This window comes from Rhinatrema bivittatum, chromosome 10 (genome assembly GCF_901001135.1).
Source record: "Rhinatrema bivittatum chromosome 10, aRhiBiv1.1, whole genome shotgun sequence".
NCBI lineage: Eukaryota > Metazoa > Chordata > Amphibia > Gymnophiona > Rhinatrematidae > Rhinatrema > Rhinatrema bivittatum.
The window spans coordinates 65,925,854-65,953,799 of NC_042624.1; the positions used below are offsets into that span (position 1 = coordinate 65,925,854).

The 27,946-nt window shown below is 42.4% G+C and overlaps 1 protein-coding gene across 5 annotated transcripts in view; it reads left to right on the plus strand.

Moving 5' to 3' along the window:
• Positions 1-27,946, plus strand: part of SMG7 (SMG7 nonsense mediated mRNA decay factor) — a 169,485-nt gene that overhangs the window by 10,682 nt on the left and 130,857 nt on the right. For 4 of the 5 annotated variants that reach the window (XM_029617622.1, XM_029617623.1, XM_029617625.1 and 1 more), the window contains exon 2: positions 27,787-27,876. The exons of the other annotated variant lie outside the window; for it this stretch is intronic. In XM_029617622.1, the coding sequence (XP_029473482.1) occupies positions 27,787-27,876 (90 nt within the window). The remainder of the gene's footprint in view (positions 1-27,786; positions 27,877-27,946) is intronic. 5 annotated transcript variants of the gene reach the window in all.

The window sequence follows — 27,946 nt, forward strand, 5'->3', positions numbered from 1 at the left end:
TTATCGTCCGATATTTTTAATATCGTTAAAGAGTGCGATACAATAGAAATTCCCCCGATTTATCGTAAAAAAAAATCGTTAATTGGGTTAGTGCGCACTAACAGAAAATGAAACATTTTGACACTTTTCAGGTCAGTTAGGAAGGAATATGTATTCCTATTGGCTGCCCTCTTATCTATTGATGTTACCAAGGTTCCCACTGAGGTGATGGTTTAATATATGGGAAATGGAAACGGTTGGTAGCTTGACGAAGGGAAGGGGGAGGTGAAGGGCCAAGCAGGACTCCCTGGTCTCTGAAGGACAGCTCTCTTCAGAAAATCAGACCTGAATGCAGGGGCTGTCTTCCCCTTCACATCCCTGCTCCTCCTCACCCACACTGTATATGGGCGAGACAAGGGGGCGGGGAGGTGAAGGGCCAGGCAGTCTCTGAAGGACAGCTGTCTGTTCAGATGGGCCATGCAGATAAAATTGGTGAGAAAACTGTGCTCAAGTTTGCAGTTCCTGTGTTAAACTAAACTTCTTTTTTTTCACTAGAGTAGAATAAAATAAAATGAAATACTTTGTGTATTAAACTAAAGAAACTTTACATAACATGAAATTAAGTACTTCTCTATATTCTACTTTAGTGAAACAAAACATTTAATAAAGAAACTTGCAACCTGAGCTTCAAAACATACTATACTATAGAAAAACTAAACAAAAAGATTTATTATTAATTTATTATATTTACAGTTGTTAAATTTAAAGAGCAGTCTGAGGCTAGACTGGCTAGTGGCTACTGCTGGCACCGTCACTGCTGCAGCCTGCTGGCACTTTTTTTTCTCTTTCTGGCTAGTGCGTGCTATATCTGGTAGCAAAATGGCCACGGGGGACAGCACCAAGCATGTGCGGCTTAGTGTGCACCTCTAGCTAACGAACATTTCCTCAAATGTTACTTTTAAACTATTAACAATTTTTTGCAAAAAAATCATGCCGATCAGATTTTTTTTTCTCCCCCCAGCCGATCCAGATCGTTAAAACGATCGGGCACATGATTCACATCCCTACTAAATATCGCATGTGATAGGAAAAGGGGCTTGTTTTATGGTAATAGCGCACTTTGTAATAAACAGCCTATCTTAGCGCTTCGCGTAGGTATTACCTCGGACTGCAATAACTTTTTTGCACTTTGCGGTAAGTACCACAATTGTTTCAATTCCTACCTACAACCACTGGGGAGAGAGCGAGAGAGAGAGCACCTAGATATAAGGCCCTCATGCTAGATATAGGAGGCCCACCTAGCTACTTGAGGTGAGGTTTAGGTATTAGTGTAAGGGTTAGGGGCCACTTGGACATGTAGAGTTCGACATACGAACAGAACAGTGCACGCTGGTGAAGATTTGATGACCTTCGGAGTGAGGAAACTCACCCAAAGATGAGATTTGTGCAATGTTCTCTCAACCTAGCTTGATGAACTAGCTTTTGATGAACTAGCTTGATGTTACCTGTGTAACATCAAGCTAGATGAACTCTCTATCTGTGTAACATCAAGCTAGGTTGAGAGAACATTGCATAAATCTCATCTTTGGGTGAGTTTCCTCACTCCAAAGGTCATCAAATCTTCACCAGCATGCACTGTTCTGTTCATATGTCGCACTCTGCATGTCCAAGTGGCCCCTACACTAATACCTAAGCCTTACCTTGAGTGAGGGCCTTATAGCTAGTGTGTCTCCCTCTCCAGCGTAAAATACTGAAAACACTGTTTGTGAAAACATTGCAAGGTGCCATATCGCATGGCTTAACACAAATGAAAAAGGTGTAGCTAAATTCCGCGTTAAAACTGTGTGATATGGCTTCACAAATTGCGAAGCCGGCCCACTTGGCCAGAAATCCCACCCCAAACTCCTCCCCTTTTCCTAATTTGCATTGCACCATGCGTTATGGTGTTCGCATCTGTTAAAGGTGCTTTTTGCATGCGAAAACGCCACATAGCACTTTGATAAATGACTCCCTTAGATTGTGAGCCCTTTGGGGATAGGGAACTACTTACAGTACCTAAATCTAATCTGCTCTCAAGTGCCAAAAAGCAGAATATAAATAAGTTTTTGCTTTTTTTTTTTATTCTTCTCATATTCAGCAGGGCTGTACTGGAGAATATCATTGTGGGGATACCTATCTCATATGCTTTCATTTTGGGGACATGGTAAAGGATTCTTTGGAGATGTATAAGAACTGGGACTTGAAATGCCACCTGATATCCTCATGAGTTTGGTGGGAAAATGTTATGAGCACACTGAAATATACTTGGATTACTTTCTTTGTCTTCTGCTGTGCCTGATCGTGCAGAAAACTTCATTCAGACAGTATTCCTTGCTTTTAGTTAAGCATGGCCAACAAGCTGGCCTAATAGGAGGTATAGGTTAAATTCCTGTACCTAGCTTCTGCTCTCAGTCTGGTGGGTGGTGGGGATGCAGAGGGAGTCTGTTTTTGCTTGAATAACACCTGGTGGCTGATTCTTCCAGAGAGCTATGACTTGTGCCTATCAGCTAGAAAACGGTCACTGCATTGACTGGGTTAGAATGGAGAGGGGAATGGGAGGAAGACTCTGGGTAACCACAAATCAGGTCTTGAGGCATTGTAACTCCAGTTGAACTGCAAACCCAAAAGAGCAAGAGGAAGCAGCCATTTTAACAAGACACATATGATTAGAGGAGTCTGACTACAGTGCACCTGCCTTTCTTCCCCCAGCACTCAACAGGAAGAGGCTTCTGACACAACAAGCATGCCAGGGTCACAGTGGCCTTAAATTCTTTTATGTTGACATACTATTTTCTGGTACTGTCATGCATACCAGGACATTGCATGACATCGCCCCCCCCCTCTGAGAAACACCAGCACCTTGATAATCACTACTGTCATACAACTGGCAGGAAATTTTCTGTTTGAAATTTCTTCATTGCAGCTGAATAACTATATTTCCATGTGTTATTTGGAAGAAGGGCAATTGAAGATATAAGGGGATTTAGTAGCCCTGTTTTTATCTAGAACTTCGATTGCAGTTTGCAAGGACCAGTCATAAGTACACCTACTTCTGTGCCAGCCTGTACTCATCACATTGTCAGTTGGATTACTAAGATACACTAAAGTGACATCTACTGCTGCTGCTGAAGTTTAGCTTACATTGAGACATTTTGGAGCCGATGTAATAAGCAGCGCTAAAGATGCTGCAGGTTTTTGCATGCACTTCGTGGGTTTTTCTTGAGCTAGTCTCATTGTGGGGATATGTAATAAGGTATTCAGTGTGTGTGTGGGGGGAAAACGTGCATAAACCTGTGGCAGGTTCTAAGTGAGTGTATGCTAATTGCTTACAGAGGAGGCGATTGATTAATCATGGGCAATGCAGGGAGATCGGGTTAGTATGTGTGTTTTGTTTTTTTTTTTGTTTTGTTTTTTTTTAATGCAGGTTTTTAGCACCTGAGTCAGGGCAGAACTTAAGCGCCGGTGTGGAGACCGTGGTTTTTTTTTTTTTTGTGGGTCAGCCAAGCGGCAGATGCAACTGGTAGAGATGGCAGCTTCTCGATGAGACACGGTCTCTGATCTGAATTTCACATGTTTGCCAGCAGTTGGGATCTGATCATGAAGGGGTTAGATACTGCTCTCCCCACCTTCACATCAACTTCCAGAGTACTAATTTATCTTTTTTTGAAAAGGAAAACTTTTTGCCCTGAAAATTAGTCACAGGTGTTCACATGCTGATGGGTGTCAGTACAATATATTACTTAGGGCCAAGCATGCACATTATGCTGCGTATGTTTGGTGTATGTAGATATTTTTTGCATGTATCTATTCGGCATCTGTGACTGTTTTTACATCCTGCGCAGCCGCTGGTTTTTGCCACACATGGAAAAATCTGCACAGATTTCAGCATGGGTCTTATTACATCGGCCAGTTAGGTAGTCTGACCATATTAATTTTACTCTCTTGCTGATTGGTTTAAAGCAACATGTTTGTATTTATTTTAGATTTATATTCCGCTTTTTGCAGCGCTTCAAAGTGGATTACATTCAGGTACTGGAGGTATTTCCCTATCCCCAGAGGGCTTACAATCTTACGGGCCGATATAGTGAAAACGCAGGAGTTTTAAACTTTCGGGTGCCTGGAGGTAGGCGCTAATTTCTGAAAGCAAAATGTGCGGCTTGGCTGCACATTTTGCTTTCTGAATCGCGCGAGAATACCTAATGGGGCCATCAACATGCATTTGCATGTTGCGGGCGCTATTAGGTTTGGGGGGGGGGGGGGGTTGGATGCGCAATTTGGACACTTATTCAGTAAAGGGGTAATAGCGTCCAAAACGCGCGTCCAAATGCCTGCTAGGAGCGCACTGTACTGTATCGGCCTGTAAGTTTGCACCTGAGGCAAAGGAGGGTAAAGTGACTTGCCCAAGGTCACAAGGAGCGACAGCAGGATTCGAACCCTAGTCTCTTGGGTTTTAGCCCACTGCTCTAACCACTAGGCTGCTCCTCCACTCCATGTGTTAATGATATATAAAAAAAAGGAAGTTGTAATGTTCTTAGACAAAGAAAATAACTGGCATTAAGGCTTAGAAACTAGGTTACATGCCCACACTTCTCAAAGTTCATAACCAAGAACACCTTCTATTTTGACCGTTCTTTTGAATGCTGGTTTTCTGACCTGGTTGCTGAGCTTCTAGAGCGTCGTCTTACTTTTTGTCATGAAATAGAATATGAATGATTAAAAATGTGGTATCCCCTTTATCAAATGTACCACTTGTTTGGTTTTTTTTTTTTACCTTTCTGTTTTACAAGACAGCTTTCATGCCACTAACAGAGCAACAATACCTGGTTTGGGTGTAGCACACTAGTGTAAGGAGAGAGGTAATTTAGCCTTTAAATTGGTATGAAAATAGGTCGTTTGCAGCAGTATTGACGTGACCTCCCCCTTGAGTAGAATGAGGTACAAATCGATGTCCTGGACTGCTTCTGTTGCTGGACTCTGACATGAATGATCAGCAGATCAAGAGTGGGAATTTTAAGCCAATTTACCAATGGTGTGTATAAAATAAATAAATACAATCACTTGGATTTCTCTGTATTGTAGACATCCTGTTAGAGGGCATGAAAGTTGACTTTTAAAAGTATGTCCTCAGTCTGTTAATCTGCTGGTAGTTTAATAACCACCAGCCTATGGGTTAAATATGTCACTTGGACCTGATCTTTTTTGTAATATGCTGGTGTTTAAAATCTTTGGGGTAGATTTACAAACACGGCGCGTTCGTGTACTTTTGTTGGTGCTCCAGGCGCAAACAAAAGTACGCGGGATTTTAGTAGATACGTGCGTAACCGCTAAAATCCGGGATCGGCGCGTGCAAGGCTATCGATTCCGTATAGCCGGTGCGCGCCGAGCCGCGCAGCCTACCTCCGTTCCCTCCAAGGCCGCTCCGAAATCGGAGCGGCCTCGGAGGGAACTTTCTTTTGCCCGCCCGGCCCTGTCTAAACCCCCCCCTTACCTTTGCCGGGGGATTTACGCCTCCCGGAGGGAGACATAAATCTCCGCGCGCCAGCGGGCCACTAGCGCGCCGGGACGCGACCTGGGGGCGGGTCCGGAGGGCGCGGCCATGCCCCCGGGCCCGCCCCCGAAACGCTTCGTCCCGCCCCGAAAACGCCGCGTGGATCGGGCCCGCCCCCTCGACACGCCCCCCTCGGACAACCCCGGGACTTACGCGAGTCCCGGGGTCTGCGCGCGCCGGTAGGCCTATTGAACATAGGCGCACCGGCGCGCAGGGCCCTGCTCGCCGAAATCCGGGCGGATTTAGGCGAGCAGGGCTCTGAAAATCCGCCCATTTGTGTGGGTCAGTACATCCTTTTTATTAAGACTTTTTTGCTTACAAAACAAACTTAGATCCACTAATTACAAAATTTCCATGCTCTTAGTTATTTGACTAAAATGTTGACTTTTTAAAAATATTTCAGCCACTTATCCTGCTAAAGTTTAGCTAGATAACTTTGCTTCTGAATGCCCTTACATTATTCGGCTAAACTTTAGTTGGATAATAAGTTGTTAGCTCTAAGATGCTCTAGAGTAGTCCTAAAACTAGCCAGATAACTTCATCTGGCTAGCCTTAATATAGTTAAGTATTCAGTGGAGTGGCTGTGCTACTGACTAAATATCCTGCCAAAGTTAACTAAATTATTGTACCTTTGCAAGCTAGCCAGTGGCTGAATATTATATCCCAAATGTCTGTAGTAAGTAGAGATGTGAATCGGAACCAGAATCGGTTCGGATTTCAGTTCCGATTCACATCTCTAGTAGTAAGTCTTATTTATTTTTCTTCAGTGACAATGTGGCTGTCTTGAACTTAGAATGTGGTTAGTGCAGTTAGTATAGCTGTATTTAAAAAAGGATTGGATAAGTTCTTGGAGGAGAAGTCCATTACCTGCTATTAATTAAGTTGTCGTAGAAAATAGCCACTGCTGTTACTAGCAAGGGTTACATGGAATAGACTTAGTTTTTGGGTACTTGCCAGGTTCTTATGGCCTGGATTGGCCACTGTTGGAAACAGGATGCTTGGGCTTGATGGACCCTTGGTCTGACCCAGTATGGCATGTTCTTATGTTAGTACTACCTTGGAAACATTTGCGATTTGCATGTTGAACCTAGCATTCATTGGTTCTTGGATATTTTTAGGCCTTTGTAAAGGATGTTAGCATTTTTTATAACACAGCTTTGATATCCTAAGCCATGCTTATAAGAAAAGGGGTTTCTGTTAGTAACAACTGTATTTTTGCAGACTATAGACTGAGTTGGGAGCTCTTTCCCTATCTCCCCAGCTCAGGCCAGGTGCTAGGTTGTGCCTCCTCTCAGGTTTTCCCTGCAGATGTGGTTTAATGGCTTCTTCTGAAGATTCAGTTTGGGTGGATGGATAGTGGCTGACATTTTGTTGGCTGTTGTCATGTGAATGCAGAATAAGGAAGCTTTCTCCCAGGTTAGGAATGGGTCTATTTCTGGGTGAAGTTTTACTGTAGTCCTGTGTATATAAATAGCAGTTGTGATAGTATTGTGGTTTCTTTTAAAAGACTTGGCAGTCTCCTTCTAGTAGATGTTTGTGTTTTTGGGGAGGGGGGGTGTGTGCTATATTATTTTACAATGATATTTTGTTCACAGGTACAAACAAGTATATCTGCAGATGTTTTTTAGAAGCAGTAATACTGAAGTTTTAATTTCTTTTGTGAATTATGGAAAGCCAGATCTTTTCTTCCGTTTGAAGGGCATTTGCATTCTTCAGGTTGATAGAGGAACAATTCACAGCTCTGGGGGAGAGGTCTCAGCCATGACCCCTAATGGGTGTATTCTTAACTGGTTTCCAAGAGTTGTAATCTGTGGCCCCTGACTGAAGACACTCACAGCAGTATGTGGCAGGAGGGAAGAGAGGGTTAAAATGGAGAGAAGCTATAGCTGTGAATGAAAGTTCATGGTGCTGTTCCCCCAGTAGAGGACAGTTTCAATTGAATGGAACCCCAGTGAAGCAAAAGGAAACTGCTGGATGAAAAAAAAAATACCGAACGTCATGTTCTGTGTCCTGCGTATGCTTCTAATCAGCCTTTTCTGGTGATGGGTTAACTTGAATTGCATACTTAACTGGAGCCTATTAAACACTGAGATATTGAGTAGCTTGGGCATGTTCACCAAGATACCCAACAGGTTTTGTGTCCTGAGCAGGGAGATGACGTCTGGTGCTTGAGATTCCAAATTATTTAAGCTAATCGTATTCTTAGTTGAATTAGAGCTAATGCTAATGTTCTTACATACTGGTTGACAGTCATAAAAATGTCCAAAAACCTTCCCAAAGAAATATTTACTTAGTGCATCAGAGTGAAAACAACTTGAATTGAGAACAAGAACCCCATTCATAGCCACATCTGACAAGGCTAGTGATTAGTCTATATGGTTGCGTCAAGGATATTTTGCAATGATTCTGAAAAAGGTCACAAAATTTAGTTCCTGCGTAGCATTAATGTATTCAGATCTCACAGAAATCACACTTCCATGTTTCTGAAGGGTCTCTTTTCATAATATCCAAAAGGCTCGGTGCCTACTTAAGTCAACTTCAACAAAAGCAAAACACAAAGCGCAGCATCTTTATTTATTTTTTTTATACGAAAAGGGAACAAATAGGCGAAATGATTGACCGAAAAGATCACATGAAACTGTTAAACCAGTCAACAATGAAAATCAAAAAAGAGAGCCAATCTAACAAATGTCTGCCCATTATATTTTGAGAAATCTGTCTCCATTCAATTAAAGAACTTAAACCTGTGGGCAGTAAGAAATTTTAAAAAATCCATTGCTGCTCATATTGTCTAAGTTCCTGATCTCAGTCTCCCTCTCTAGGGTTGGTGATCCAAAAGTCAGGAGCACAAAAAGATGATTTTTGACAATTTTTAATTTATTTATATTCTGTTTTTTGGCACTTCAAAGTGGATTACATTAAGGTACTGTAGATATTTCCCTATCCCCAGAGGGCTTACAATCTTTGTATCAAAGCATCAAGATGCACCAGAATTGTAATGTTCTGATATGTGTTCCCCACATACAGTTTGGGACACAGGCAGATCATGTTGGAAATTAAACATTGATACACAAGTAGTACAATGCAAGTGCTGATATTTAGCCTGGGTATGAGGATGTATAAAATCCTTCTACAGATAATGGTGCAGAACATGCACGATGGTGTTCACATTTAAAATGACTCTGGACAGTACTTAAACTGTTAACTATAGAATCGGGAGAGAGATTTAAAAATGTTGTCCCAGCCATAAGAATTCTCAAATATTTATCTGAAAAACAAGTGTAAGATGTTCCAATGACTCTTGAAAATCTTAAAAGTCTGTGGTGTTTATTCAGAGTATCAGAAAAGACAAGACTCTGTCATCCATGGATCCAGCAGAACTAGAGGTAATCAAGAGTCTCATGGTGAAAAAATAAGGCCTTTCACATTGCCACTGCTGGATAGCCACTTTGCAAAAAATGTTTAGACAATGTCTTAATTCCCTTTTAAAATTGTTAATATCTGTCCAGTTTCTTCTATAGCATAAAATGTGAGAAAAAGGTAACATCCTTCAAGGAGTGTGGATGTGCACTACTAAAATGTAAAGCATTATGGTCTCTTGGAATTTTTATAAACAGAATTTAGCCACTCATGAACTGTATAATTGTACAGTACTTTGCCAATTAATGTCTTCCGTAAAAAGACTATTTGGAAGAGATTCATTGATGAAATTCCTTTTAAGTAAATGCCTTTGGCAATATTTTTGGAAGTTTTTATGCCTGATTAAGATTGTCAACCAGCTTATGGTAGTCTATGGCTTTCATGCTGTTGTCTGAAGTCATTGCCTCCATATTTTTATTTACTTTTTTTTTTTTTTTTAAGAATGTAAATATATTTGTATGTTTGCAGGTGATGCAAATTATTTTGGCGAGGTTATTTAGAACTTTTCAGACTATAAATTCTACTGCCTGTTGACTAATTTGGACTGTGTATTGTGTACAATTCTAGTCTCCGCATCTCAAAGGGGGTATAGTTGCGATGGAGATGGTACAGAGAAGGGCGACCAAATGATAAAGTGGATGGAACAACTCCCCTATGAGGAAAGACTAAAGAGGTTAGGACTGTTTTTATCTTGGAGAAGAGATGGCTGAGGGGGATATGATAGAGGTGTTTAAAATCATGAGAGGTTTAGAACGGGTAGATGTGATTCTGTTATTTAGTCTTTCAGATAATAGACTAGGGGGCACTCCATGAAGTTGGCATGTGGCACATTTAAAACTAATTGGAGAAAGTTCTTTTTCACTCAACGCACAATTTAAACTCTGGAATTTGTTGCCAGGGGATGTGGTTAGTGCAGTGAGTGTAGGCTGGGTTTAAGAAAGGATTGGATAAGTTCTTGGAGAAGTCCATTACCTGCTATTAAGTTGACTTAGATAATAACCATCGCTATTACTAGCAACAGTAACGTGGAATAGACTTAGTTTTTGGGTAGTTGCCAGGTTCTTATGGCCTGGAGTGGCCACTGTTGGAAAGAGGATGCTGGGCTTGATGGACTCTTGGTCTGACCCAGTATGGCATGTTCTTATGTTCTTACTGTCAGTTTCAGTATGCCATGTAAATTGAAGTATCTAATACTTCACTTCACATTGAGCATCACAGAGCTTGCTCTCCAGATCTAGCAGCAGAGCTAAACAGCCATCCAGTTTTATTTATTTATTACTTTTTATAGTTTGCAAAATCCATTTTAATTTTGAATGCTGATCAATGATAAACTCATAATACAAACATTACACACATGATAAAACTGTGATTCTGTGCATCGAATCACTATCACAGTACTACAAGATTTCAAAATCTATCATATATATCATCAAATGCTTGTGTGGAAAACATGGATTTTATCAGCTTTTGAAATACATTTTCAGTGTGGTAATGTATTTGCTAAAGTAGGAGCTGCAGCTACAAAGGCCCTAGCTTGTGTTTCTTGCAATTTCACTTTTTTTTTTTTTCTAGTCCCAAGGACCAGTCTGTTTTCCTGGGAGTGGGATCACTATTTCTCCCAGCAGAGTCTGCAAGGTTTCTACCTGATTGTGTTAGCTTTCTTTGAGCTTGGTGCCCTCCAGTGTCTCAGAAAGGCAAAGCACAGACCTCCCAGCCAGCCAGTCCCCAAGTTCAAGACTTGCCACCAGCCGGCCTTGACACTCGTACACATAATTAGTGGCAGAAATCACCATTTACTTTCCAGTGTGCCTTTCATACCAGTAAGGTAAGATGAAGGAAATAAGAGACCATTGGGTGATTTCTTGCATACTGGAGTGTCCCAGAAAAAACTGCATTTTATGCCTACCTTTCTTACATTACTTTTTTTTTTCTTCCCTCTTCGTTCCCTTCTTCTTAACTTTTTTAAAAGACTTTAAAAAAAAAATTTCAAGCAGGCTTGTTTATGAACTTGGACCAGTTAGTCTGGCTGTTTTGAAGTGATTTCTTGAGATGATTTGATGTGCCTCGCTTATTGTTAGCTTTTGTTCATAAATGTTTTTGAATTGTGTTATTTCCTGTACATGGCTTAGTGCATCTGCATATAAGCAATTAATGCATTTTAATAAAGATAAAATAGTATTTATATCCTTAATAGTTTAAACCACTGAAGTTCATGGTCTCACTGAGTCAGCCAGTGAGGGCCCAGCCTGCCCCAATGTTGGGAAGCCACACGTCACACTGGGAAAAGGGAATCTGGTAGTCAGCCATGGACTGATTTGAATGGCTCCCCGGCTTGTTTTGACCAATATTGATACTTAAACAATTAAATAAGACTTTACTTGCCACTAAAATGGTTAATATTTTTATACCCCCTACTTCTCTGTAATTTATATTAATTTAACGCTTTATTGTGTTATGTGCTCCGGGCATGGTACATCATGTTTGTGCTCCCCTCCTGTACTCTGAACCCCAGCTTTCCTTGCCCATGGTGGTGCAAGACCTTGATTGCTCCTCCACATCATCTGAACTTTGCACAATCTTTTGTTTCTTCCTCTGCTCCCTTCCCTCATGCTGTTTAGCATGACACCACTCTAGTGCTGAAGCAGGAAACGCTTCTATCGGGTGCTGCTGCTTGCTGTTCCTTGGGCTGCCTATTGCTTATCAACACTTCCCAATTACTAATAGGTAGCAGGCATAAGTTGAAGCTACAGCATTTGAGAGAGACTGTGCCACTCGAGGCCTACTGGGCTGTAGCACTGGCAAGCCACTTATCAGCACAGACTTTCTGATCACCAGTAGTGAGCTGACTGCTAGAAATGTCCTGCAATGAAAACAGGTTGGTGTCTGCTCTGTTTTTCAGTCTTTCAACCAGCACAGATGGTCATAAATGGCTTCATTTCCATAGCTGAGGGAGACTTGAACTCCTCCTCTGAACTTTGTGCCTCACTTTAACGCCAGACATCACCAACTTGAATATCAATCTGCTTTCAGGGTCTCTACCCTCTCTGATCCTTGGTCAGATGGTAAAGGGTGCAATATCAAATTCTAATATGCCACCATGATTTTCTCTTCTGATCCCAGCTTCTTCTCCGCTTTACTTCCCGTCGCCACAGAAGATGAATGTTCATGCAGACCCTGCTGTTTCACACACATTTCCTTCCAACATGGCGGCTTGTTTGGTTCCCAAGAGCAATGCGGGCAAGAAGGTATAATTACACTGACAGAGTAGATTTTGCAGTTGCCAGAATATTAAATGCATTTCATTTTAGAACAGCAATGAACTGAAAGCACCATTGTGAGCTTGCAATACAGATCAGTGTTCATGTTATCTGCTGTGGACTAGCACAGCAATCTTTGTACAGTACGGGAATATCCAAGAATAGCCTCGGCCTGATAAGCACCATGAGAAATCTGTTTACAGTCATCCATAGGACCAATATGTATCCAGACATTCCTGGCATTATCTCTTGGGAAAGACACATCTTGATTTATGCAAGTCTATGCAGTGTCAGGAACAGCTAAGTCTCTTTGGCCCAGATGAACTAAGTATCTTTCTCATAGAATCCGAATGGGGAGGAAGCCTTTAGTATATCTGGCCGTTTCTTGGTCTGATGCATCTTCATTTCCATAGGACTGCTGACACTTTTTTGTGACTGTGCGGGGCTTCTCTTACAGAACATACTTCAGGCTTTGGTCTAACTGAAACGGCATGCCACAGCTTACTGCCTTAAAGGGTCCTCTTAAGCGTGGTCTGCAGAAGAGAACCAGCAACGGTCTTCTAAAGATCAGAACAGCACAAGTGTAATCTGTGTGCAATTCATTGTTTTGTTTTGTTTTTTTCCAAAATAATCCTTAGTCATAGTCTGTGTAATACATTATGTAGCGCGCCTATACAGGAAAATCAAACAATGTAATGTCATTTTACATCTTTTTCTGCAATGCATTTATGCAAATAAAATCTAAAAAATATATATACAGAAGAGTGCTCAACCACAAAGTAATAAAGCTCAATCCTCTTTAAAATTTTATTGTAAATTACATTTTCTAATCAGACTCAGCCATTGTGTTGACTTAGTGTCCTTGATCAGTCTATAGAAAGGGGTCAGAATTCAATAAAAATGGGAAAACCAGAAAACAGCATTCTGAAAAGGACCTGCCTTTTACTTGGTTATATACAAAATTGCTAAAACAAGAAAATGGCCAACTATTTATTAATAGATAAATCAATCTAAAATTCAGTGCATCCAAACTTAAAATAAACAAATGGGGAGCAAGCCTGCTTTTGGAGTGGCAAGTGCTGCACATTGCCATGCAGAAGATCTGGATTTGATTCCCAGACCCAGATGTCTAGTCTACATGGGATGGGGCATGCTGCAAAGGCATCATTCATAGCCTCCAGGGGAAAGAAAAAAAAAAAGTCTCTGCCTTTGCTCGAGACACCTAGTGGCCAAACGTGGAGTCCATAGCTTGGTTTCAGGGGGGAGCTATTTGTGGTCCGTGGCCAAGGATTGTCACTGCAGTGACTGGCCCAAATTGGGGGAGAGATTTAAAAAAAAAAAAAAATAGGGGGAATGAAAGCTCATTGCGATGATCTATCTTAATAGAGGCTAGTTCTGACTGAACTAGAAACCTCTTCTCTAAGTATAGTTATGTGTATGATGTATCAAAAGAAAGTGCATTATTACTAGTATGACTTTGGCAATCATGTCCCACCATGTGACTGAATATTCTTGGCAAGATACTGCACTGGTTGTCACTGGCTTCTGCTAGCAGCACAGTAAGCTGGGCTTCTTAAGTTTATTTCCTGTTCAGATAGTAGCCAGACCCAACCTGCTTGCCTTCACGGTGGTGGTGTGGAGGGTGGGGTATGCAGTACTTGTACAAAAACAATAAACCCAACTTGTACACGTTTTCTAGCAGACAAATCTTTAAGGAGAGACTGTACTTAGCATACTGTTTTACTCCAGCTCTTGTGTAGGATGCTGTAGGCGTAATTGATGCACCATTGTCAGGCTGCAGGTGTGAGGACATGTAAATATGCAGCATTCTGAAGAAGTAGAAAGTAGCATTGCAATTTCAGTGGGCTTAAAACAAAAGTCCAGAAGATTTGAAATGGTGGTGTTTGGTTATTAGTCAGCAAAGTAGCAGTCATATAAAACATTGAAAAGGGAAAACAGCAATGCTTTTGCATAATTACTTATTAAATAGTTGAACACACTACAACAGCTGTGGTCAACTTCGGCCCTTGAGTACCACAAGCCAGTCAAGATTTCAAGCTATCCACAATGAGTATGCATAGAGATGCATTTGTATGCAATGCATCATAAGTATATTCAGTGTGGATAGCTTGAAAACATGAGTCTTGTAGCACTTGAGGGCCGGAATTGCCTGGCCCTGCCCTACAAGATACATGATGCAAGCTTACATCACTCTGATTGCACGCTAATCAAAGGCACTAAGAGGTTACACAGGGTGTGCATTCACATTAGACTTTGCTCTTTTGGTAGTATGATGGCTGTAACGCTACATATATTTTTCTTATACTGAAAGTGTGACTTATTGCATTGTGGATTGGGTAGGGCATCAGCAATTCCTGATGGCTGCTATTTGTAGCCTTTCATTTAAGGATCTGATATTGCTTGCTGGAATAGCTAACTCATAACATACATAGCAAAAGAACATGGAGGTGCCGTATCTCTTGTAGGAGCAGCCACCATGAACATGGATTTGGATTTGATGTTTTCATATTTTATCCCTGTTTAAAATACTTTTTTGTATAGCTTCAGGTTACTCACTTTGGCCCCTGGATGAGAGTTCAGAAATATTGAAAAACCAACATTATTTAAATAAATATAGAGAAATCAAGTTTTCTGCAAATTCAGATGTGGAAATTGGCATACATTTACTCAGAACTTTTTTTTTTCCTGTTTTGGAATATCTTCTATTAAAACTTTTGTGTGAAAACAAAACTTTCCATTAATATTTGAAAAAAAATTACCTTTAACAAGCTTCATAAAAGTCTCACCACTTAGATTTAACACAATTAACATGATGAGCTGGAAAGACCTGCTATGATCACCTTAACAAGATGCAATTTTTTTTAATTGCCTAGGAAAGAACCAGTGATTGGGAACACTTAGGACCTGATTCACTAAGCTTTCAATAAGCTTTTTCTCCCATATATAGAATGGCAGAAAAGCCTTTCCAAATGAGGCCCTTTTACTGTACCTGTATTTGGATAAAGGGAAACAAGATTTTAAATTGAGTATTTCACTAGTTAGTATACACTTTTCATTACATTGCAGATATGCCAAAATCTGTTGCTAAAAATTTGTCTGCAGACTTCTGTGCCTTATGCTAGATTCTTTATTCAAGCTGCCACAGAGAATGTAGGGGCTTGTATTATAGGAGTCGCAAGAACCAATCCATACTGATTTCATATACAGTATATAGTTATACTGCATCCTGCCTTCTTCCTTACCACTGGTAAAAGCTAGAGAAGGTATCATAGCAGTTTATGGATAGCCATGGTTCTCAGTTGAAACAAACGTGAATTAGCCATAAGAAGTGGGTGATGTCATCAGATGGTGCTGACATGGACCTAGCTCTTAGACCTCATTAAAGGCTTTACTGAGCACATGTGGGAGTCCCTTCATGCACACTGCCTCATGAACCTCTCAATCGTCTTACATAAGAACATAAGAAATTGCCATGCTGGGTCAGACCAAGGGTCCATCAAGCCCAGCATCCTGTTTCCAACAGAGGCCAAACCAGGCCACAAGAACCTGGCAATTATCCAAACACTAAGAAGATCCCATTTACAATGGCTCCCTATCCCCTCTCGTATTCTATACAAAACCCTTAATATTATACCCAAAGCCTGAGCTACTTCATGGATGTGTCCAGTCTCTCAAAAAGATTTTGGTTTCCGGCCTTGGTGCTCTTATGCCTCCTCATTTGTTCATTTTTCTGCCACTGCCTCAGCAGCCACTCAAAGGAAACATTTAAATTCTTATCAAATTTTTTTTAAGTATGGAAAAGGCCAAGAAATCCTATGGTTGGTGCCTACATCAGTGGGTGCTGGATGTTCCTCATGGATACACAGATCTGTCATTGTCTCGGCCTGGACAGTGACTCCTCTGTTACAACTATGGTTAGATGTCCAAGAAGGTGCAGTGCTGACGTGTCTAGAAAATGGAGGCCCTGAGGAAGGCATCGGTGGATAAGAGCCCGAAGCCTTGTGCAAGGTTAAGCAGCAGAACTGCTTCTCATCCAGAAGTGATGCATTGTTAGTCTCGGTGCAATCAAGAAGGGAATCTTTCCCTCTCCAGGTCCCACAAGCAATGATAGGCTCTCCCCCACTCCATGGCACCTGTTTCTGGATCTATCAGGTCAGAGTACCTAAACAATTCAAGGGGTCCTCTTTGGGGCCCTCCCTCCTCAGAGCTGAAGAAAAGATTGAGTCATGTCTTCTCCTCAAAGCCAAGATGGGAGATAGCCTTATTAGTGCAGATCCCATCATCTTTCATGGCGGAGAACATCCTCACTTTTCAGCATCTTTTCATTCTAAGTCGATAGAGGAAAAAGTGTTTAGCCAGAGGCTCAGCAATAGATACAGCCTAAGCCCAGGGCCAGTTTTGATGACCTTGAGACCCACCTCCTCCAGTTGGGGAAGGGTTCAGTCCTTCCGCCTGGAATGGCACCATGTCACAAAGAACTGGGGGTCTTGAAAATGGTGGAGTATGGCTACCACTTATGCTTCTCTTACCCTCTTTTGACCCAGCTGATGTCAGTCTTCAGCTCCAGCTCTTAATCTACCCAGCTGCAGCTGGAGGCAGAGTTGCTCCTTCAGCAGAAGTTGGTTAAGCCTGTCCCTTAGAAGTATAACCACGGATTCTGTTCCTGGGATTTCCTAATGCCCAAGAAGTCAGGGAGATTGAGGCCTATATTGGACTTGCAGAAACTGAGCAAGTAATTGTTATGGGAGAAGTTAAGGATGAATTCCCTACAAATGATTCTCTTTCATTCAACTAAAGAATTGAATGTGTGCACTGGATTTGAAAGATACATATGCACATATTCTTATTCGTTCCACCTACTGGAAGTTTCTTAGGTTTGATGAAAGATAAGTGCTACCAATACAAGGTGCTTCCCTTTCGGTAGCCTTGAAGGTGTTCTCAAAATGCTTTGCGGTAGTAGTGGCACAGCTTTGTCAGCAAGGTCTTTGCATATTCCCATACTTGGACAGTTATTTGGTGACTGGGTCCATTTCCATCGGGAGTTCTAAAAGTCCCTCAAAAACCAAATGGCTCCTCCAGTCCCTAGGTTTCCTGGTCAACTTTGCCAAGTTGAACCTTTGTTCTGTCTCAAATAATTCAGTTCATAGGAGCCTGCATAGACTTGCTTCAGAAAAAAAGCATTTCTCCTCTTTGGAAGCTGATGGACTTAGCAAGGTTGGTCCTGGTCCTTCTCGGACACATGGCTGCTGCTTTGCATGAAACTCCTCTGACTTATTATACACAGGACCCTCAGTAAGGCCTCTGAAGCCAATGGTATCAGCTCTATCAGATATTTTCTCACCAAATCTCCATGACCCCCTGGGATGAAAACCATCCCATCAGTGGTGGATGAATCCAAAAGTTCTAAAAGTGGGTTTCTTTCTTTACATTCAGACACCTACACTGGTGGGTGTGGACAGAAGAATTTGGTCCTTAGTGGAGAGTCCCCTACATATTAACTACCTAGAGTTATGAGCCACTAGCTATGCTCTCTCTGACCTTTCAGAAAGAAAATCTTGAACCAGATGGGCAACCAAGCGGCCATGTTCTACATAAACAAGTAGGGAAGTGTACAGGCTTGCACTGTCTGCCAGACAGCTCTCTGAATCTGGTTGTGGGCAGGACATAAAATGCCCATCTTCAGGCAAACTACCTTCACGAAATCCAAATTACATTGGCAGACTGCCTCAGCAGAGTATTATAACTGCATGAATGGTCCCTAGATTAAAGAATTGCAGGCGACTTGTTCCATCACAAGGGAAGATAGATTTTCTTTTTCACCTTGGAGGATGATGGGAAAGCCAAAATTCTGCTCTTAATCCAAATAACTACAAATCAGTTTCCGATGCTTTTGTGCTAGATTGCTTCGCCTGTGTATTCACAGTCCTCTAATCACTAGGACATTCCAGAAGGTCCTTAAGGAGAAGGACCTTCTCGCCCTGCTCGCCTAAATCTGCCCAAAACCAGGCGGATTTAGGCGAGCAGGGCCCTGCGCGCCAGGAAGCCTATTTTACATAGGCCTACCGGCGCGCGCAGAGCCCCGGGACTCGTGTAAGTCCCGGGGTTCTCAGAGGGGGGCGTGTCGGGGGCGGGCCTGGTAGTTGCGGCATTTTGGGGGCGGGTACGGGGGCGTGGCTACGGCCCGGGGCGGTCCGGGGGCGTGGCCGCGCCCTCCGTACCCGCCCCCAGGTCGCGGCCCGGCACGCAGGAGGCCCGCTGGCGCGCGGGGATTTACGCCTCCCTCTGGGAGGCGTAAATCCCCCAACAAAGGTAAGGGGGGGGTGTAGACAGGGCCGGGCGGGTGGGTTAGGTAGAGGAAGGGAGGGGAAGGTGAGGGGAGGGCGTTAGAGGATTCCGTCCGAGGCCGCTCCGATTTCGGAGCGGCCTTGGAGGGAATGGGGGTAGGCTGCGTGGCTTGGCGCGCGCCGGCTATACAAAATCCATAGCCTTGCGCGCGCCGATCCAGGTTTTTAGCAGATACGTGCGGCTCCGCGCGTATCTACTAAAATCCAGCGTACTTTTGTTTGCGCCTGGAGCGCAAACAAAAGTAGGCTATTCGCGCTCCTTTTAAAATCCGCTCCTGTTGGGCAATTCTTGCCTCCTGCCAGCAGAGGGCCTCTGTGGACCCTTTGGACATTCTGGTTAGTCCACCCAGCTCTTTTGGCCACACATCCTGCTGATGGCCATCTTGTTCCTGTTTGAACACAGTTATATTTCAAGCTCACAGTCTTTACTTTGCCAGAGCTTTGTCTTCGTGCTCATAGACTGTGTCCTACATTTTGTGTTCCTGTTTATTCTTAGATTGCTTCTAGTTTGCTTCATGTATCCATTCCTCCTGCAGTGGTCATACACTGCTTCTGTGGGCACCTTCATGTCTCAAAGTTTGGGTTCTATGTTGTCTGCTGTTTTGCTGCTGTTCTGAGTAAATCCTGCCAGCCCTAGCAGCTGAGGGCTCAACCCAAGAGGAAGATAGCTGTCACAGGCAGAAGACATACTTCTCCTGCTCCAGTTGAAACCTGCCAGTCTTGCCCTGTTACTGCCCACTCTTGGCTTTGAGGACCATATCTCCAGCAAACTACACTGTCACAATGTGGGATCCATATCTCCTCTGTTTATGAATTCAGTCTCTGGTTTCATTGGGAACATTTCTGACTCTTGTCACACAGGAGGAAGGCGGCTTTGCCATCTTAACCTGGCATCACTGACCCTCATGGCATGGATGGTGAACACAGTAATGGAAGGGGCCTGATCTCTGTTCACCCCTTGGGATCAAAATTCATGAAAACTGAGGCATTCCTAGCCCCTCTGGTCAGTAAACCTTCAGTGTCTTAGGACTTTATTGTAGACCAAACGTAATGTATGAAACCTCCTTTCGATTTGATGGGCTTGTTTCTCACCTGGAAAATGGTTTTGTTTTGTTTTTTTTGTGGCCCACTTGATGAAGAATAAGTGAACTGCAGGCTCTAGTTTCATATTCCCCATACTTTCATTGTTTTCATAAGATGAATCCACAAACTCCTTTTACAAAATCATATCTGTGTTTCCCATTTAATCAAGCTATTGTGCTACCTACATTCTTCCTAAGACTGTGTGCAAAAAGAATAGGCTCTTCGATCTTGGTGTAAGAGAGCCCTAGTGTATTACTTAGAGGACTCAACTTCACCATCAAGCTTCTCAAGTGTTTTTGTTTCCTTTAATCTCATAGACTGGGAAGGACAGTTGCCAAATAAACTTTGTCCAATTGGCTATTGAACTGTGTAGCGCACTTATGCGCTGACTGGCTTACAGATTACAGACTGTCAAAGCTCATCAAGTGAAAGCCTTGATGATTTTACTAGCTTATCTCTGGGCCACTTCTGTTGAAGACATTTGCAAAACTGCCACTTGGTTGTCCGTTCACACCTTTACATTCCACTACTGTCTAGACAGCATGTCCCGAAGAGACAATAACTTTGGACAATCAGCTCTGTGCAGCTTATTTGCCCAGTAGTCCACTCCATTTGGTGGGGCCAGATCGTCTCTAAGTAATTGCTTTGCAATACAATCCTCTGCTTGAGTCTCCCCATATGCTCGCTAATTCATGCCTACTTAACAGAGAAAGCAAGTTTGCTTACTTGTAAACATGTAGGCAGCGGGAGGAATTAGCCATACCAAATACCCACCATTCTCCATAGAGAGTCAACTGCCTTGCTAAAATTTAAACTTTTGAAGAGACTTGGAGGCTCCTGGAGACTTGGGAACTCATGAGCTCTGAAAAAGCAAATTTGCTTACCGTAAACACTGTTTTCTGTAGATAGCAGGATGAATTAGCCATGCTACATGGATGATGTCATCAGGCGGCACTAGGCGGAGCTGTCTCTCAAAGCTTGTAGAGCTTTCAGCTCTACTGGGCGTGTGTGGTTCTTCCCACGTTAATCAGCATTCCAGAAGCATCCTTAATTCATATCCAAGCAATAGTATGGAAGATATGCTGTCTAGGGAGGAGGGCAGGCTTACATGGCTAATTCATCCTGCTATCTACATAAAACTGTTTATGGTAAGCACACTTGCTTTTTTTTTTTCCTGTCGTTAAGCGTACTGAATTAGCAGTACTGCATGAAGAGTCTCGAGCTGAGGGTTGCTGCAGTGTAGAGGAATAGTTCCTCTGGTTTTTTTTTTTTTTTTTCATTTTTTTGCAACCTGGACTCCTCTGTGGATAGCAATCTACTTAAATGCGAAATGATTTAATACTGCTTGGCCCCCTATGTGGTCTGCACTCATCAGTTCATCCAAGCAGTAGTGCGAAGTGAAGGTGTGACTAGATCACCAGATCGCTGCTTTACAGATGTCCTCAATATGCACATTGCATAAGTGAGCTATTGAAGCTGCAGTGGTGCGTACTTGGTGTGCTTTTTATTGGATGAGAGAGTGAGAGCTCTTGAAATGTGATAGTATTCTATGCCTGATGTAATCCAGTTTGAAAGAGTTCTTTTCGTGACTGGAGTTCCTAGTCTATTGGGATCATATGTGATGAGGGTCTATGCTCTTGTGTTCTGTGTTTTTAAAAGGCTAAGACTCTTTTGCATCCAGGGTAGAGTCTTTTCTCTGTCTTGTTTGTGTGGTTTTGGAAAATGTTGGCAGCGTGAGCACTTGGTTAAGACGAAAAACAGACACCACTTTTGGTAGGAATTTTGAATATGTACATACTACCACTTTGTCATGATAGAATTGGAGGTAGGGAGAAAAATGAACTATAAGGCCTGTAGTTCACTGATTCTATATGTGGAAGTAATCACTATCAAAAAAACTACTTTCCAAGTTAAATATTTAAGTTCCGCTGTGTCCAAAGGCACTTAAGAGGCTTCCATCAGGGCTTCTAGGACAACATTTTATGTCCAGGGTATCAGATATCTACAGGTAGGGGGAGGGAGATTTAGATGGCCCCTTATGAATTTTGAGATTAGCAGATGTACAAAGTATACTCGTTGCTGGTGGTAGGCTGCAATGGCACTGATATGTACTCCTAAATGGGTCTCTCAACTTCTTCAGTTTGGTTAGATGATGTAAATTCACTACTAGCTGCTGTGGAGTACAGGTGACGGGAACACATTTAAGACTAATCGGAGAATTTTTTCACTCAACGCACAATAAAGCTCTGGAATCTGTTGCCAGAGGATGTGGTTAGTGCAGTTAGTGTAGCTGGGTTCAAAAAAGGTTTGGATAAGTTCTTGGAGGAGAAGTTCATTAATGGCTATTAATCAAGTTTACTTAGGGAATAGCAGATATTATAAACTGCTCCCTTTCCCAAGGATCTGTCCCTGACTCCTTGAAACTTGCATCACTCAAACCTCTACTCAAGAAACCCAACCTGGATCCAGATAACTCCGCTAACTTCTGGCCCATCGCCAATCTACCATTTATCGCCAAACTAATGGAAAAAGTAGTCAACAATCAACTCTCCGATTACCTCGACGTCCACAACATTCTCTACCCTTCCCAGTTCGGATTCCGGAAACGCCTAAACACAGAATCCCTTCTAATCTCGCATACAGACAACATCCTAATGGGCCTAGATAAAGGCCAATCCTATCTATTGGCTCTACTCGACATCTCAGCAGCATTCGACACCGTGAACCACTCAATTCTCATCAACCGACTTTCGGACATCGGCATCTCTGGCACCGCCCTCAGCTGGTTTAAATCTTTCCTCAATAACAGGATCTACAAGGTCAGAATATACAATAAAGAATCCCACCCTGTTTCTGCCACTCAAGGAGTACCTCAGGGCTCGTCTCTTTCCCCTACACTGTTTAACATTTATCTGCTTCCTCTTTGCCAGCTTCTATCAACTCGTAAACTGACCCACTTCATCTACGCTGACGACGTGCAGATCTTGATCCCCCATCTCAGATCCCATTGCCGAAACTCTAAATTTCTGGAACCGTTGTCTTCACTCCATCAACAGTCTCCTTTCCAGCCTCAACCTTGTCCTCAACACTTCCAAAACTGAGCTCCTTTTCATCTCTCCTAACGACTGCAACCCCCTCGTCAGCAACCCATCATCCCATCAGTGAACCACGTGAGAGACCTAGGAGCTATTCTAGACATCCGAATGAATTTCAAAAAATTTATAAACAATACCACAAAAGAATGCTTCCATAAGCTACATGTGCTAAAACAGCTCACACCCCTCTTACACCATCATGATTACTGCTCAGTCCTCCAGGCCATACTGTTTTCAAAAATTGACTACTGTAATGCTTTACTCCTCGGCCTTCCTGCCTCCACAACTAAACCATTACAGATGATACAGAACGCCGCAGCTCGGATCTTAACCAATTCCAGGCGAAGAGACCATATCACCCTTATCCTCAAAAACTTACACTGGTTTCCCATCAACTATAGAATACTGTTTAAGACCATGACCATTATCCACAAAACCATCTACCTTCAATCTACACTCCAACTCAAAATTCCACTCAACCTTCACTCCTCTGCAAGACCGATCAGAGTGCATATAAAAGATCTCTGCACGAACCCCCCATGAAATCCTCACTTCACCCCTCCATTAGGAAACGTGCACTGTCCAATGCCGGACCCTCCCAATGGAACTCATTACCGCCAGAGCTTCGACAGGAACAATGCCCTTTCACCTTCAGAAAGAAACTGAAAACATGGCTTTTCAAACTAGCCTTCCCCTAACCAATTCATAATCCCCTGTCAGTTCCACTCTGCTCAATTATAACTTCAGTAACTCTGGCTACCCTCCGGCTCCTACTTACTATTAGGCAAGCCACCCCGATAGATTTGCTGCCCCTCCCCCCCCCTCACACACCGCATGTTCTCTCTCCCTCCCCCCTGCCCTGACCCCGTCATTTCCCTGCCAACCCGTAACACCACCCCCATCAATCCTGTGTAGATTTACACACCCCGAAGAACTAGCTGTTTGATCTCCTACTTGGTTACTTGTTAAGTTTATAATCTACTTATTATTTTCACTATGTTTAGCCTATTCTTCCTTGCTCTCCTGTCTCTATTGCAACACCCTGTTTTTTGTAACTTCCTCCTACTCATTTGGTTATCCCCTATTATGCTGTAAACCAGTATGATAAGATATTTATCTTGAGCATCGGTATATTAAAAGTTTCTAAATAAAAATTGAGTACCACTTGCCTGATTAAAAAGAACATCCAAATTCACCTTAAGAACATAAGTTGCCAAACTGGGTCAGTCTGAAGGTTCGTCAAGCCCAGCATCCTGTTTCCTACAGCGGCCAATCCAGGTTACAAGTACCTGGCAAGTACCCAAACATTAAATAGATCCCATGCTACTATTGTCAGTAATAGAGGTAGCTATTCCCTAGTCAACTTGATGTATTGCCCCTTTGGGAAGTGGGAGATGTGTGAATGGAAAGTGTGTGTGTGTGTGAAACTCTCGGCGTCAGTGCAAGGGTATTAGGCTCTCTAGATGAATCTTACAGCCTTGCACCCCTGCCACCCTTAACTCACAATTACACTAACAGATTTTACATGAAGGATATTCAAAGTGCAGACGTCTGAGGTAAAGTTATCACTTAAAACATGTATATTATATTTACACTGCTGTGGCGTCAGTGAGAAGACACTGCATCCATATGGTGTTAGGTTTGGGCTTGGTTCTCCAAAAGCTCTAAGTAATCTGAACTATAACTTATAATATAGTAAACCTCCCATACAAAAACATTAACTGCCAACTTTCAAACAGTAAGAACACTACCCATAAAAATGCAACACTGCAAATACTACTCTAGGCCCTAAAACACCTATACACGTCGTATTAGAAAATCAGAACAAGTCAGGTTCCTATAGATCGGTACACAAACAGAATACCTCATTTTTGTCACGCATGCAGTGCACAGACAGACCCTCACAGAATGAGATTGTAAAGTAGAAATAGAAATGTGCAGACAAAAACTAAACTGGAAACCACAATAAGCCAGACTGACTGTAGCAATGGAAAAACAGAAACATTACCAGTCCTCATAAAACATCAAACAATACAATCCAATATAAAACAATAATAAAACCATATTAATAAAAATAATTTGGAAACAGCTGACAAATAGAATAACGTTCTATAATTGAATTGATATAAATATTTTTAGAGTTCCCAAAAATTAATACATTTTTCAAAACTCCTAACAATAATTAATTAAAACTAATAAGGATAAAGGTTTCCCCTCCATACCTGGGAACTTTTTGATTTGCAGTTACCCTGAGACTGTTCTGGATTAGTTGGGGGAGGGGCTGCACACAAACTTTGTCCACTCGCTCTCATACACACACATACATGCTCACTCTTCTCCCCCTCCTGAACGCACAAGCAGCAGCAGCAGCCTCCTTCCACGGAGCTGACTGGACACATTCTTCCTTCCAGCTGCAACTATTGCATCTTCTCCTTCCTACCCTCACAGCCCATATGACACAACTTCCTCTTCTGGGACCATATTATGCTGTGCCAGCCCCAAACCTCTGGTGCTCTAGGCAACTGCTTACTGCTTCCACTGGCCCTGCACTCTCTTCCACTCAATCTCCCTCCCCCCAAAAGTCACTCCCGCTCTCCTTCCCACCTCACTCATACATCCTTCCTTCCTTCCTTCTCGCATCTCCTCTACCCTTCACTCTTACTTACTCCTTCCCATCTCTTCATTCACATCCCTTTCCCTTCTGTCTGATTCCAGAGCTGCTCATTGTTTTCATCATTGTCATTTGTTTATTTTGTCACACTTTTTGCACCATAAGAGTTCAAAACATGTTACATCTTAATTGTAACAGTGAGACATCAATCTAACTGAGTTTTATGTACAGTATGCAATCAGTAGCAAACAAATATAGCAAGACTCGATGGGATTAAAAATGAGGGGAATAGGGAGCAATACTAAGACAATGGAAAATTATAAAACACAAGTATAGCATAATGGATATGACTTCCAGTGGGCTAAGATTTTACAGTAAGGTAGAGTGGAAAAAGCCTGTATCAGTAGGTGAGCAAAGTAAATCTATTTACCTAAAATATATTTATTTCACCCACAGAAAAACTGTGCTGGGCAGATCACAATAAAATTTGTATAAAAATAAAACAAACAAATTTTTCCTCTGGACTAAGGTACAGGATCTGATCAGGCTGCAAAACGGATGCTGTGAATAACCAAGTTTTCAGTCATTTTCTAAGTATGAGGCAGTCTGAGGCAAGCCTGATCAAGTGGCTCCATCCTCAGATGATGGGGATGGAGCCTACGAAGGTTCTTTTCCTGGTAGTTGAGCTTCATTTCCTTGAGGGCTGGCACCACCAAGTAAGCTAGAGGTAGTGAACACAGTGAGTGAAAGAGGTGAGTCAATTGTTTATAGGGTGGTGCCAGTCCTTGGAAAACCTTGAAGGAAAGAACTAGGTGTTGTGCCTGTCGCTGCCCGACGTCTCCGCTCCGCCCACCTTACCTCGTTGGCAACTCCCTTCGGGGTTGATGGAAGGCTAGCTGCTGCGGCGTCTCCATGGTTTACCTAGCTTCCTCCTGGTTGCTGCGGATGGGATTCTCTCTCCGCAACCCTAGCTATTCTGCTGCCTCGGACTTCACTAGAGGTACCCCGCTCCTCGGGGGCCTCGCTCTCTTTCTTTTCAGGTTGCAGTCCAGAACCGGTACTCGCTCCTCGAGGGCCCACGTTCCGGACTTGCTCCTGAATACCACTTCTGCTAAGAAGTCATCGCTGCTTACAACATCAGTGAGTTTCCATCTATCTCTGAGCTTTCCCTGGGTCCAGGTACTCGCTCCTCGAGGGCCTAATGCATACCATCCCCTGGGCTGCCTCAAGAGACTATTGTGTGAGTGTTACCATCAAGGACTTGTTCCAGATTTCTGCATATACTGCCTACTCACTTTCTTAGTTTCTCTAAAGCTCAGCCACCCTGGGATCGCTGTTCCAATGCCTGAGGGACTACAGGCGCTTCCAGCTCACTACTGCCACCTCTGTCTAATAAAAGAACTAGTGTGTGTCTGTCTCCTATACTAAGCCTGACCAGTGGTCCCTCTTGGGATTTCCCCAGAGGGCATGGTCACCGGCCACTGGTCCAAGGATCCACCCACAACTATTCTAAATAACAGATTGCTAAATACTGGCTTTATCAACAGAGCTTTAATGACTGTAGGGCTTTGAATAAAGCCTGGCAGTACGTTGAGACCCACTGTAGGATTTTGAGTGGGGTGATAAGGTCACATTTTCTGGCATTTAGTGTAGCTGCAGTCTAATGAGTTGCAGTAGTCCAGGCAGGAAATTACATATCACCACAAAAAATACAGTGGACCAATGTGCAGAAAAAAACACCAATGAGAGAATCAAAAGACAAATTGTGTGCTGCGGTAACACTTGTAATGGACTGTTAGTGAAAACAAATGAATCAAATGTAATTTTTAACAAAATAAATGTAATATAACATAACATGCAATGTTTTAATCAAACATGCTTTTAATTGGAAATGGTTATTATGAATATAAATAAATGTACACCAGTCGCCTAGATGTTGAGTTCAGTCCCCCGACATGGAACAGTGTTTCGCAGAGCTGCACTGAGAAGGACAAAGGCTGACTTTACAAGTGTAATATATAAACTGTGCAAACAACAAAAACAGAAAAATTGAAATCATCAACCACATAAAGGTATCCAGCAAGAGGTATAAATGTAATGTACATCCAACACAAGAAAACATGTAAAAACAGAAAGAAAAAAAATATATATCAAGGGGTATAATATACTCTGCCAAAGCCAAATCAGTTCATGTGTGGTCTGTGAATTACAACAAAGCGGGAAAATAAAATGGAAGAATATTAACAGAGGTAAATTAATTGGGGGGAAAAAAACATTTTTTTTCAAGAAACTTTTTTTTTTTTTTTTGAGATTCATATTTTTACTATTTTTACATTATTATTCAACCTAAGGCATTTCACGTCTTTTGTTTCTCTGTCTTCCGTTTTAGGATATTTGGATGTACCCTGCTTACATTTTGCCCCATCACGGGTCTGACAACAGTTTCTTTCCCTCATTGCTATCACTTCAATCAATTCAGGTTTGTCTTTAACCCAGATGCTACTACCTCTGCCTCTCAAATTCTCCCTATCATCTCTTCCTCTTTTTTC